Raw genomic sequence first — 14,956 nt, 5'->3', positions numbered from 1 at the left:
GGCGAAGGGCGGTGATGTATATTAATACATCCCGCCCTTAGAAGGTTATTCAATCCCAGGCAAATTTTTTGCCAAGAGATAAATCTGCAATTTTCGCCCCCATTTTTTGTGCGAATTCGAACTGCCCTATTCAATCCCAGTGCTGAATTTACATATTTTTGGCTAATTCGAGGCCGTTTTCACCCAAAAGAAAGTGAAGTAAAACAGCATAGGTGAAAATGGACTCAAAAACAGGTGAAACCACCTGTGATTGAATACAATTTGGCAAATTATTGCAGATTTTCGACTGGTCAGATAATTATCTGGCCAGGACTGAAAAACCCACATAGTCCGTAAATGAAGAGAAAATTGAAAGTGGATGTAAATCTTAAATCCAGATATGTTCTCAAACATCTGCAATCATGTTAATTATCCCATCTTGGCACACTGGGTGGCGTGAGAATAATTTATAGTTCACTTTTTTTTGTCAAAAATGTGTTTTTAGTTTTGATGCAATGTGACCAGGACACACAAGGAGACTTTGTGGATTCATTTGATATGGCACTTGCATGTATCTGCATCTCTCATACTGCTCTAGGGGGTGTCTTGTGGGTGCCCTGGGGCTCCCGACGGCTTAATCCAGCCCTGAGTCACACTGTGTTGCAGCAATAAACATTCTCGGCAATAAAAGACACTCCACATTATGAGAATTGGACAGGACCTGTTGGCTCACCCATGCCAGACCTCTCTTGCTGCAAGGCCTATTGAGATTAGATGGACGTGTTATGGTTCGCATTACTGAGGCACAGCACTAAGGTCATGGGTTAAATTTCCACCATGGCCCCAAGTGTGTGGAGTTTGTACATTCTCCCTGTGTTTGCACAGGTTTCCACACTCCACCTAAAAATACTGGTGGGTTAATTGGCTCCTAACAAAATTAACCCTAACGTTAATGAGTGTGTACGTACGTGTAGATTGTAAGCTTCACTGGGGCAGGTACTAATGTGAATGGCTGAATATTCTTTATAAAGCTTGTGGAATGTGCTCTCTATATAAATAACAGTTAAAAAAATAATGTATGCGGATGCCTCTGTATTCCCACATGGCACACTAAATGGCATTAACCATACAAATCACCATTCTTAGAATAATTGCCCTTTTCTTTATATTTTTTCCTCCAGGTTGGAAACTTAGTCCTGTTGTTGGAGCTGTGTATGGACCTGAACTATATGCAGGTAAATCTCTATGGTTGATTTATATACATGAGTTTCCCAATCTCTGTGGCTGGATTCCAGATTTAACCCTTTCAGTGCCATGGGAATGTGTCAAAATAGGTGTGAAAATTGCTAAGCAAGCTTTTTTATTATCCCTTTGAGTGCCACCATTGCTGTGAAAGATCCTCAAGCACAGCGACTGTTCTTTTTTTGGGTGCAATATTAAACCTGACCTGGCTGTGAGCGATGCTGACATTTTTATTGGATATTTTGAGGATCAGCTAATGGCAACATTGGCACTCAAAGGGTTAAATAAATCAGTGCTAGTCAAATGAAACTCAATTAGGTACTAATTTAGTCACCTGTGCTCAAACATGGATAGCCTTAAAACCTGGAATGTAATGGAAAAGTTTTTAGAAATCTGATAAACATGAAAAAGCCAAACCAAGTCAGTCTGCATCTGTTAATCTTCTTAAAGTCTATAGCTCAATATTCTATTACAAATGTCGTGTTTCTTTTGAACATGCTTGGGACAGGCAAATTAATATCCATACAGATGAACTAAGGATCAAATAGGATTGAGGTTACCTAAAGGATTAGAAAAGTAACAAACTAGATTGGCAAAGTGGTTCTTATCTGGCATCCTATTCTGTTTCTGATCTTGGTCTAAAATTATGAACAACACCTTATGGAAATCCAATTAATTCCCTTTAGACCAAATGCCCAATTGTATCAGTTTATCTCCATTAAAATTGCAGAATGTGAGGAGTGCATACACAGTTTAGTGTAACGTCACGTAGTAAGGGTTAAATGTTGCGTTACTGGTATTTCCTTTTAAAATGATTTTTCTGCTAGAGTCATTATTCTATTTAATTGAATGAGGGTTTACATTTGGAAGAAACAAAGTGTAGGTTAAACAACAGCTTCCTGTAAAATATATTTTAGGCAACCATTTTTTATTAAAAAAGGGAGGTTAAAATGTTTTTATTTGATTTAAATATAATGCATATGGTGTTTTTAACGTTTTGAGTGCCAACATCTGTGAGAGATGGTCAAAAATATTTTCTCACATTTGTTATATGAATTCAAATAAAAAAATGTGGAAAAAAATATTTCCTGTAAACATTACAGGTCATTATAATGAATAAAAATATTTGCTGGGCAATACATTTTCACAACAATTTTGACAAATTCACTTGGCACTCAAAGGGTTAATATAACTTCATTTTAAATATGCTTTTTCTCAATTTCCCTACTGTATATGGAAGTCCTGCAATAAGAGGCAGGGATAAAAGTGGAGTGGTAAGAAAAGAGAAACCTGTTATTCTGATGGCGGTCTCTGATAATTAGAAGTTTATGAAGAAAATAAAGCTTATGTAGTTTGTTTAATTAGTGATCATGTTGAAAGATGATAAATGAACTACAATTGCAGATCTACATGCTGTTGTTTTCTCGAATTGTGAGGGTGTGATAATCTTACGTCATTCTATGATTTGAATGGCTGGAACTTCTCCAGTCGTTACTTAACAGGACTATGGGCCCATCTTTTTGCTACGTTCAAATTTTAGTGGCTACATGGACTCGTTAAAATCTATGATATTTGATTTCCGTTATTGTTTCTACTTACAATTCAGTCAGTTGAAATATTTCTCAAATATTTATTTTTGTTTGTGGTTTTGCACTTTATTACTTTCTGTATTTAATTTTTTCTAAATTTTCTATGATCTCCCCAAAGCTGCACCTGGGCTGCAAGCTGACGTCTCTTTGGCCACAGAGGCTGGTGTCCAGTTGCCTGGTCCACGGGGGGTTAACACTTACATTCCGTTGATCAGTAAGTAAGCAAAGAAACCAAAATAATTATGTGTTAATATTTTCTCATTGCTTAGCATAGTGGTTCCCAATCTTTTTAAAATCATGGGCTGCAAGCTGACGTCTCTTTGGCCAGCATTTCTAACAGATTATGGGGGAGATTCTCTAAGAATCTCCGCCCCCCTTCGCCGCCCATCGCATTTATAATTATCGCATATGTTGTAACATATGCGATAATTAAGGCAAAGGACAGCTCTTGCCACTATATTTGGTCCAGGTTATCGAACCTTTCAATATTGCGTTGATTGTACTCATTTGGACCATTAGTATATCTATATATCTTACATTCTTTATATGTTTTTCATTCATGTATCCTTGGCATCTCATTAATAAAATTTTTTTTTTTTTTTTTTTAAATACATTTTATTAATGAGATGCCAAGGATACATGAATGAAAAACATATAAAGAATGTAAGATATATTTTTTTTTTTTTTTTTTTTTTTTTTTTAAATAAATTTTATTAATGAGATGCCAAGGATACATGAATGAAAAACATATAAAGAATGTAAGATATATAGATATACTAATGGTCCAAATGAGTACAATCAACGCAATATTGAAAGGTTCGATAACCTGGACCAAATATAGTGGCATCTCTTTTGTTTTAAAGGTGATCTCATATAATGCTTATAAACAGATATAAATAGTACAAAATATATACACATTCACAAATACATAAATTACATACATATACATATACGGCTACACACATATATTTAAAATTACATAAAAATATAAGCAGATATAAATAGTACAAAATATATATACACACACACGTACATGCATACATATGTAAGCTACATACACATACATATTCACATACACATACATACACGTCTATATATATACATTTAAAACTACTTAAAAACACTGTTATAAGCTACAGAAACCATAATGAAAAACCTTTTTTAGAAAGTTAATAGGAAAGAAAAGGTGGATGAAAAAGAGGAGGAAAACCAGAAGAAGAAAAAAAGGAAGGGGGGGGGGGGGGGGACTGCATTTTTTAATCGCTTAGAGAATCTCCCCCATCACTGATCGGTAGCTGCAATATACTATCAGAATGTCGACCTGTTCTGACAATAAATTGCTAAATCATATAATGGCATAAGAATGTGCAGCATAATGCTAAAGATTTAGGACCAGATTCTCTAAACTTCAAAAGTGATAAAATGGAGAGTGATAAACAGCCAGCCAATCAGCTCCCGTCTGATATTTTTTAAACACAGTCTGTGACATGGCAGGTAGGAGCTGATTGGCTGGCTGTTTAGTGTGTACACATGGTGAGATGTGCCATGCGATGCGATCCCCGATGCCATCGTATTGCACGGCATACAATTTTGAATATATAGTGCAGATATAGTCAAGGCAGCCAAGACTTTCTGCCGTGCGATACGGGAGCGTGCATTGGGATCGCAAGGGTTAAAACCCTTGCGATCTGCGGGCGATACTGACAATATAGTCAGAATCGCAGGGTGATTGTACCAGTGTGCACACACCATTAGCGAATCTAGCCCTTATTTTGGTATGCAGAGAGAGGATTCTCATATGGATTATGAATTTTGATGCAATATTTAGTCCTTTAAGTTTAGGGGTTAAAGTGTTGGGGAATGGTGAGGTTAAACTAGTTTAATCTCCACCTTGGCCCTTTACAGTAATTCTAACATAAATGTATAGTTTGAAAAGAGGGAGGGGGGCATTGCTCTGCCTAGTGATGGTACGAGAGGAATTAGGTGGCAGATTAATCACAATCTGCTGTATCAGAATGGCTAAACAATTCATTAAAACAATTGGAATTATTACAAATGTAACAATTCATTCCCAAGCATTTTTTCAGCAGTGTTCACAGATTGGTATACCTTTTATTATTTGTATTTAACAATCTCTAAATAAATTTGTCTCCTTTTTCAACCTCCTGTCTCTTGTGTCCTCCTTTCTCTATCACCCTCTTTTCCTTTCTGCCTTTCCTGTTTTTCTACAGTTCCTGGCTTTCCCTACCCCACTGCTGCAGCAGCTGCCACCACAGCAGCTGCCTTTAGAGGGGCACACTTGAGGGGTCGTGGGAGAACAGTATATGGGGCTGTGAGGGCAGTACCTCCGACGGCCATCCAGACATACCCTGGGTAAGTGGAAGGCTTCAAAATGAGAGGGGTGTTATTTAACGAGAAAGGAAAGGGTTCCTAGGCATAGTGAGCTTAAGTAAAACAGCAGTATAATTTTATAGAATAGTGTGTGTGTGTGTGTGTGTATGTATGTATGTGTGTGTGTGTGTGTGTGTATATATGTGTGTGTGTGTATATATATATATATATATATATATATATATATATATATATATATATATATATATTTTTACACTACGTATGTATTTTATCACAGTGCAGAACTTTTAGAAGTTTTTTTTTTTTTTACATTTTGTAAGAGCAGTTTTATAAAAAAAATATAGTGGTCGAGAAAATAGACTCTATACTTGGGGGGGTATTCAATGTGTGCTGATCTTTCCGTCAGGCAGAAAAATCGACACACACCTATTCAATTTGGCCACAAATTCTACAATTCAGCATCTGTTTTCACCAATGCAGGTTCAGATTTTAAAGCCAAATCTTCATTGTCAAAAAGTACCAATATTTTTGACTTTTGGAAATATTGGTACTGATTTGAATATCCCCCTTAGTGTACATTAATTTTATAAAAAAAAAAAAAATAGTGACTTTCACAACTAGCTATTTTATTTCACACACACTGAACTATGTATATATAGGTGTGTGTGTGTATGTGTGCATATATATGTATGATATTTGGTCAAATGTGGCCTTATACAAATCTATATATATGTTCTTTCTCTCTATGGGATGAATGGAACCAAGCTTAGAGTGTTTCTAGAGAGGATAAATAATTTTAAGGGCTGTGTTTTAGGAGCTGGGAGTAGGCTGTTTATGGAGCTTGTCAATAACTGCACCTATATGTTTGTGATACAAGTCATAGCTGACACGCATGAAATTTGGCCTCATACATAAATAACTGGGTGAGCAAACTTGGGTGATGTATGAATAACCATAAGCTCAGAACCAACATCTATATTAATTTTTGCAACCCTTGTACCAAGTGCTATAGAGATATGCATTAGCAGACATTTTGCACAATCTTACACAAATCTTTGTTAATTGAAATTCTTTATAGCTGTGCACCATTCTTTGTATCTGCTGTAGCCTATCCATATATACTGCTATAGTGTTCTCAAGGTCAGCAGGTAGAACATAAGCTACATCTTGCCTCTTCATAGATATCTACAATGTGTATATAGGGTACTTGTTTCCTAGCACGGCCACAACGATCTTAATCGTGGTCATCGGGGGTAAAATCGGGGCCATCGCGGGCATCGCGGCCGCTAAAAAAAATTGGGTGCGATGGGCCAGACACGATGCCCGCGATTTTCCCATAGAGAACAATGTTAAATGGCTCAATTTACCCGCGATGACCACGATTTCCCATAGGAAACAATGTGAAATGGATCAATTTACCCTAATTATCATAGGGAACAATGGTAAATGGGGCAAAACCCCCCCTGAACATGAAAATGTCCCCCCAAAAGTAGTTGACGCCACCCCGCCATAAACGTGAACCCGAAGCGTGGCGAGCGCAGCGAGCCCGCGAGGGGCGGCGCTACGCGTCCTCCGACCTTTTCATGCCCTACTATCCACTAGGGCGTGGAGTGAGAATAGAATAGTGTGGCGAGCGCAGCGAGCCACCGAGGCCCGAAGCGTGGCGAGCGGACGCGGATACCTTCACAGGTAAACGCGTCCCTTCGCGGGCTTCCCAGGTGTCCGCGTGTCCATGGACACCTGGGAAGCCCACGAGGGGACGCGTATAACTGTGAAGGTATCCGCGTCCCCTCGCGGGGCTCGCTGCGCTCGCCACGCTTCGATCCTCGGTGGCTCGCTGCGCTCGCCACACTATTCTATTCTCACTCCACGCCCTAGTGGATAGTAGGGCATGAAAAGGTCGGAGGACGCGTACCGCCGCCCCTCGCGGGCTCGCTGCGCTCGCCACGCTTCGGGTTCACGTTGATCGCGGGGTGGCGTCAACTACTTTTAGGGGGACATTCCACGGTTTCTGGCCCATTTACCATTGTTCCCTATGCTGATTTGGGTAAATTCATCCATTTAACATTGTTTCCTATGGGAAATCGTGGTCATCGCGGGTAAATTGAGCCATTTAACATTGTTCCCTATGGGGAAATCGGGGGCATCGCGTCTGGACCATTTAAGCATTTTTAGGTGCACACGACGCGACCGACCCGATTTTTCACTGTTTTCAATGCATTTCAATGGAAAAATCGGGGGCATCGCGTTGGTCGCGTCGCAGGCCACTCAAATTTACCCCCGATGCCCAAGATTGTGGCCGTGCTAGGAAACAAGTACCGTATATAGTCACCTATCACTTGCCTATTGAATTGGCAAAGATAGAAGGATAAATCGTCTGGCACATTCAAAGTAGAAAAAAATAGAAATATGTTTTTATGTTGAATTTGTGTTCACGTGAGTAAAGTGGCCCAACCTATTTAGTTACAGGCCCTCCCCAGGGATTCGGTATGAAATCCCGACTGGGTCAAAATCCCGACATTTAAAATCCTGACAAGGACAAAATCCAGACAAGGTCAAAATACCGACATATAGAATGTACAGGTAAAACAGGTGACATGAATTTGTGTCGACAGGTCGCGAGGTCGACATGGATTTTTTCACTGTTTTTTTTACAAGCATGTCGACATGGACACAGTTTGAAGTGAACCACAGCCCCTCGCATTGCACGCTTCGCTCGCAATGCTTTGGGCACGGTTACTCGCTGCGCTCGGCACACTATTTTATTCTCCCACCACACCCTAGTGTTTTACCTGTACATTCTATATGTCAGGATTTTGTCCTTGTCGGGATTTTGTCCTTGTCGGGATTTTGTCCTTGTCGGGATTATGACCCATTCGGGATTATGACCCATTCGGGATTATGACCGTCAGGATTTTGACTGCATCCCCTCTCCAGAATTCTCCAGGGGCTATTTTCTGGTTTGTAATTAAATATCTCAGGGCACATTACCCATATCTATAACAGCAGTTAATATAACCACTAGTTGTTAACTACATCAAAGTACGTCATCAATGCTGATAGAGATCTGGTCTCTGATTGTTGCGGTGTCCTTATGAAGTAGTTACAATTTTTTATTTATTCTGGTCTTCATAACAATTTATCTCAAGGATATATAATGGTCAACATACCTTAGTTCAACACTGCCAAAAAGGCGACACAAGCTTATGGTCAGCATTGGCAAGGTCAAGAGTCAAAAGGTTGACATGAGTTTTCCATGATTATTTGGGGTCTGTGATTGTACGTTGACATGGACACCGTATATATGTACTGTTTCGCATGGCGCCTCACTGTGCTCGGCACACGATTATAATTCCACTTCATGCCCACTTGGATCGTAAAGTATGAAAAAAACACAAATAAAAAAAATCATGTTGACCTTTGTATTGTCGACCTTGCCTGTGTCAACCATAAGCTTGTGGTTTTTCACTGTTTTCAATGCATTTCAATGGAAAAATCGGGGGCATCGCGTCGGTCGCGTCGCAGGCCACTCAAATTTACCCCCGATGCCCAAGATTGTGGCCGTGCTAGGAAACAAGTGCCTTTTGGCAGTGTCGGCTTAAGGTACATTGACCCATTTTAGGTGTCGACCTAGTCACTGTTGATCATTAGTGGTTGACCGAGACATTGTTGATTTCTGTTGCTGGCCCTGGGTGTTGGTTATGGTCGACTAATGTTGCTGACATGCGGGTATGCATGATGGAGTGTGTTGTAACTAAGGACACACTGTTTTTATGCACTCTGTAGTCCTGTTATGTGATATGTGGCCTGCAGCTTCATGTCTGAACTGACCATGGCAGTTGTAACATGGCAGAAATTTGACAGTGGAATACAATGGGACTGTGCCACATTGACAGTCTTTCAGCACAGTCTTCACATGCCCATACTCACTGGGCGATTTTAAGCTGAAAGCAGCTCCATTTTCCAGTTTGAGCTGCTTTCAATTCAAAAGCCGCTCAATGTGTATAGCCCAGCAGTGAGCACTGATACACGCTCCCGTATCACCGCTGGCTACCGCCACTCATTTGCTGGTATTATCAGCAGATGAGTGATGGGGTGGATGGTTTTCCGTAGTATCCTACTAGGGAAAGCTGTCCACCCCAGGGAATATCACTTAGATGGTTGAAAATTGCACAGTGTGCATTCACCTTAATGTCTCACTAAAAAGCTTGCTTGTACACCTGATCTTAGGCACCTTTTGATAATGGGTGTGGCTAAAATAGCCAAATTCACAGATTTTTCTTTTTTTTTTTGCCAATTTCAAAAGCGAAAAAAAAAAAGTTTTAAATATACAAAGTGGCTAAATTTTGTAAGTCCTATTATCTTTATATCTTATGGCATTTTGTCATTTTTACTTGCATAGAACAGACATTTATATGTGGCATATTAATAAAATGCCAGATTGGGACTTTGGTCCAAATTCATTCTAAAACAACTATTAGATCCAAGAAAAGTACAATAATTTCATCCTATGTCAGAACCTTCTGCCAGTAGTGTTAGGGTCCAAAATAGGAGGGTTATTCAAACCTGATCACAGCAGGGCCTGTGATCAGATAGCCTCCACCCCGCCAGGGTGAAAACCCACCTGCTGCAAGGGTGAGAATTGCTCGCGAAAAGCACACCAATCGGCAATTAGTGTAACCCAGAACTTACTCTGCCTGTGCAATAGAAAGAGGCTGAGTGAGCCCATAATGGATGTCACACACCCTCCCTGCAAACGCCTGGCCATGTCTGCATTTTCCCTGACCCTCCCAGAAAACAGCTGGCGACCACCTCCAAACGTCAGCTTCCTGTAAGTTTACTTCGATTGGCTTGCAATCAGAAAAGTTTTTCAGCTGTTTGGCCTTGCACATGCATGCTATGATTCGTACACATGTGCAGTTGGTCTATAATCGTCCAACTTGCAAAATCGCAGGGCTGCAATAAGGTCTGAATAACCCCCTATGTCTTGACAAATCGGCTACATAACCTAAAATGGTGCTTAAAAGTTTGGATATTTCTGAATCTAAATTTGGCCTATTATTGGAGCAGATGTATTAAGCCTGGCGAAGAGATAAACTGGAGATAAAGTGAAAGGAGATAATGCACCGGCCAATCAACTTCCAACTGTCATATTTCAAACACAGCTGATTGGCCGGTGCGTTATCTCCTTCCACTTTATCTCCAGTTTATCTCTTCACCAGGCTTAATACATCTGCCCCAATGCCTCTGATTTTCACCCAAATCCTAAAAGTAGTACAAAAAAACGAAACTCAAAAATTAGACGTGCTCATATATATTTTTTTTTTATTGTAGAAAAATGACAATATTACATGTACAGTATGTAAACATTTGATTCAGTATCTCGTAAAGACACTTCATCTAAACATTTACGGTAATTGTTGATTAGTCCTGAATATCCACTTTTTTGACAATTATACCCCATTCCTCCATACAAAACCGCTTCAACCTGTTATGTTAGTAGTTTTTTTCTCAACATTTCAATTGGATTAAGGTCAGGATTCCTTGGCCATTAGAAAAATTAAAATGTATTGTTTAACCATTGTTTGGTCATCTGACATGTGCTTTGGTTCATTTTCTGACTGTAGTGACCAATGTTTTCTTGAGATGCAGCTCATGGAGAGATATCATGACATTTTCATTCAGAATATTCTGATATAATTTAGAATTTATTGTCCAATCATTTGCGCCAAGTGCACCAAAATAGACACAAACCATGATACACCTTTTTCTTGAAATATAATGCTTCTAATATAAAATAAACAATCTCTTTTTTTGTATAAATTGTGTATGCACTAATTGCCCGCTTATGGCCGATCTGGTTAACTATATCGACTGCAGCCCCCATCAGCTAGTGTGTATATGGGGCTTTTACTTCACCTTCAAAATATCTGCTTAGTCTAAAGGTCCACATAAAAAATTAGCACATCTAATATTGTTTGACTCGTATGTTTAATTTGGTTCTCTCCATCTACTTTTAGGACTTTTGACATTTGCACAAAAAAAACTGAAAAACTGTTTGCTTGTGGTGATCTTCTGCGTGTGTCAACTTTTTGTCTTTGTCAACATAGTGCCTGTTGACCAATTGTATGTTGACCTATTGACTGTCTACCTAGACACTGTAGACTTTTCAGCCACTCCCATCATACTTGCCTACTTTTTTTTCACCTTTTCAAGAGAAGCCTGAAATGCAGTAGGTCACTTCACTGGGGACATGGCTGCACTGTCATGTCATTAGGCTCCACCCCAAGATGGGGAAATGTCTGCAATTTATATTGCCACTAGTAGGGACCAGGGCTAAATAACTGTTTGCCGTTGCTGCATTTTTTTGTGCTTTTAAAGGCATCCTACCCACTTCATGAGGAAGCGGTCTGGATACAGGCTGCATGTTGGAGAGTCACCTACCATTCCCATGGCTGTGAGGGACTACCCTGGAAATTGTTAGCTTCAAGGATGGTTCTAGGCAAGTTTGTCATAGTCCTTTATGGAAATGGTATTATAGTCTAAATTGAAGCTACAGGTTTGGCCTGAATAGCCAATGCCAACTTCAGCTGGTGTTAGCCATCATGACATACATGTGCAGAAGGTATTATCACTTTACACTGTTCTCTTTAGTGGATGTACTCTTTTTGGTGCCAATGTCCGTGCAATGAGAGTTTGCTAAATATACCCTGTAATACCCTGTCATCGCTGCTACATGTAGGCCCATAACAAATACTGTAATTCTTATTGATGCAAAACTGCATTGTGTTAAATGTTTATCCATTAAGTCCCCCCATACACTGTGCAATTTGGGCCCGACTGGCGTATTGGCCCGAGTAATCGGGTGAAATCTGCACAAATCACATGTGTATGACATCCGATCTGATGTGCGGCCCCATGCGGATCGGAGTTGGACGGGCTTCACATAACATAAGTCGTATGTGCAGCGTTCAGTGGCACATCACGGGTCCTTTTTTAGCACCTGCAATGTATTGCATCCGATAATGTCCGTAGGGGTGTGGCATCAGTGCTTACTTCCTAGTGTATGGGGGCCTTAGTCTCTCAGATTTAAATCTATTTCTGTGTTTGTTTTCAATGTATTTGTGTAAAGTTGTGCAGGATATATGCTTTAAAATTTAAATAAAAGCTACAGAATTTTTTTCTACAATGTCTCTTTACTACTGTAAGCTATTTTTTTTTTTTTTTTTTTTTTAGACTTCAAAACTATATTTAGTTCTTTACAATAAATAGCATCAGTGCAACTTAATGGGTGTTGATTATGGTTAGAATGAGTTTAAAAGGGTTATTCATACATCTCTCTTGCCTGCTTATGATTTATATGGCATGATGCATGCAGCTGCTGTTAATAACTGGAATGTGTTTTGTTTTTTTTGTTTTATTATCATTTTATTCCCCCCCCCCTTTCCTGGTGTGATTCTATAGTGTGCTATATCAGGATGGATTTTATGGCACTGAATTATATGTAAGTATGCAACAAAGAACTTAAAAAAAAAATTAAATAAAACAAATTAGAGAAACTATTTTGATATCCAACCAGTTCTAATCCTACCCTGCTTCCCGCTTCCCCTTTCCTCTTTGCCCGTGCAAGCCAGCCTTAATTCCTATCCATGTCATATCCTTTATTCCATTCTTATTATTTCACATTACTGTGCCTTAAAATTATGTATTTTAATGACTTTTTTTGTCTTTATTTTATTTTTTTATGTTCATTTATTGCCCTTTGTTTGTAACATCGGTGGAGTGTTGTGTCTGGGAATGCAGGCATGCTGTTTTTAAACACCGCTCTGGCCGTTGGAATGGTAGAAATAAAGAGCAAAGTGGTGTCATTGTGGTGGCAGTTGGTAGATTTTAGTTTCTTAGGGTTGATCAGTAATGCATGAAATGGTGTTGGTCGCCTCCTCGCTGCTGTCAGATGCTCCGGCTCCAACCTACAGTAACTATACAGTAAAGGGAAGAAAAACTCTTCATAGGCCTGGATTCCTGATTCATCCTAAAGGGCCAGACCAGAAATTTTAGTATGGGTCACAGAAGACTGGGGACAACTTTTTTTTTTTATTTATTATTATTTGTTTTTTGTCTTGCAGGTCCCTAGTTCACTGGTCTAGAACAACATTTTATTTTTATTTATTTATTTATCCTTTTTTTTTCCTCACCTTTTTAATGGTTATTTTATCTTATCGTCCTATAATTCTGACATTTTGTTTTTACTGCCTAATTTACCTGCTACTACTTTTGTTTATCTTCCTTGTTCTAATTCTGTGTGCTCTGTTTTCCTCTTCTTTCAACTTTTTGTCTACTTTTTCATCTTTACTATCACATCCAGCCTTTCCCTTTTCTCCTTGTGAAAAGTCTAAATGGTCTAAATGGCCCCTAGTGTTAGAGGTTGAATAGGGGAATAGGAGTGTGTTTAGACTATATAAAAAGCATGCTTACACTTATATTCTGGTTTACAACAGGCTGGCTTGCGCCTTCCCATTAGTTGGGAGTTAAAGGGGGGCATTGAGCGAATGGGAAGAGAGGGGTATGGGGTTTATCTCTTGTCTAATCCCTTTCTCTCCACAGGCTTCATATGTTGATCTTTTATATTCTACATTGCTCTTTTTGCTATCTGGGGTTTCAATATTGTTTTTGTTCTGTTATAGACTAGTCTTACAGGAACCAATCTTAAACCCTAAACTACCTCAGGTAGGCGCCCTCCCACATAGCTTCTCCCCTCCCTTTTTGCCAACCAGAGTGCAGGTTGCTGTGAGCCAAGATTTAAATTACTAACCCTTAATTAATGCCTAGTTGGAGAAGGGAACAGAGTCCACAATGTTCTAAACAAAAAGAAGGTACATATTTGGGCTTGAACTTTTTATTTCTTTAAGCTCAAAAAGCAAAGCCAACTTTTATTCTGCAATCAGTCATGGCACGGATGCAGTTATTTTAGTGGATAACTGCATGATTACATAACTATGACCTATTCTTGCACAACATGGGAGAACAAGCAGTAGGCATAATACAACATGTTTAGAAAACTTGGAGAGGGGCAGGTTAACAAATGGGAAAGCAAAAGGAAAGGAATGCTTTATAAAAAGTAGTGGATATATAGTTAGGTCATTCTAATCCAGGAATGTTATTTAAATATTACTGCAATATGATTGTGTGTGTGTGTGTGTATATATATATATATGTGTATATATATATATATATATATATATATATATATATATATATATATATATATATATATATATATATATATATATATATATATATATATATATATGACCGGGTCTGCACTCAATGTTTGTAAGTTTTCAAAGGGGGTGCTCCAACAGAATAATGAACATCAAGAGGTCTGGTAGTAGATGAAATGGGCACTCACCAAGGTCTTATTTCAGCAGAAAAGTTGTATTGTAGAGACAAGACTACATCCGACGTGACGTTTCGATCTGGTATAGATTGTCATCAGGAATATATACAACAAAGGTAACTGATATCATGTCCAAACAGGCAACCTGGTATCCATCCTCAAAGGAGATACCGTATCTCCTTTGAGGATGGATACCAGGTTGCCTGTTTGGACATGATATCGGTTACCTTTGTTGTATATATTCCTGATAACGATCTATACCAGATCGAAACGTCAGAGTGCCCATTTCATCTACTGCTATATATATATATCTCATAACCATGAGACAAGGCTGCACACACTTACTCATTGATAGAGAGGAGTGCTGAAGCTCATAAAATGGTGTAATACAATAATT

At 39.0% G+C, this 14,956-nt stretch overlaps 1 protein-coding gene across 5 annotated transcripts in view; it reads left to right on the top strand.

Moving 5' to 3' along the window:
• The window catches only part of RBFOX2 (RNA binding fox-1 homolog 2), a 190,953-nt gene that overhangs the window by 106,716 nt on the left and 69,281 nt on the right, over positions 1–14,956 (top strand). For 4 of the 5 annotated variants that reach the window (XM_083156681.1, XM_083156680.1, XM_083156682.1 and 1 more), the window contains exons 7-10: positions 1,161–1,214; positions 2,929–3,024; positions 5,042–5,183; positions 12,627–12,666. In XM_083156681.1, coding sequence (XP_083012807.1) covers positions 1,161–1,214; positions 2,929–3,024; positions 5,042–5,183; positions 12,627–12,666 — 332 coding nt within the window. The remainder of the gene's footprint in view (positions 1–1,160; positions 1,215–2,928; positions 3,025–5,041; positions 5,184–12,626; positions 12,667–14,956) is intronic. The other variant, XM_083156683.1, reaches the window with a different exon arrangement.

This window comes from Crinia signifera, chromosome 8 (assembly GCF_055691185.1).
Source record: "Crinia signifera chromosome 8, ASM5569118v1, whole genome shotgun sequence".
In the NCBI taxonomy this organism is placed as follows: Eukaryota; Metazoa; Chordata; class Amphibia; order Anura; family Myobatrachidae; genus Crinia; species Crinia signifera.
This window is presented reverse-complemented; position numbering and strand designations above follow the sequence as displayed.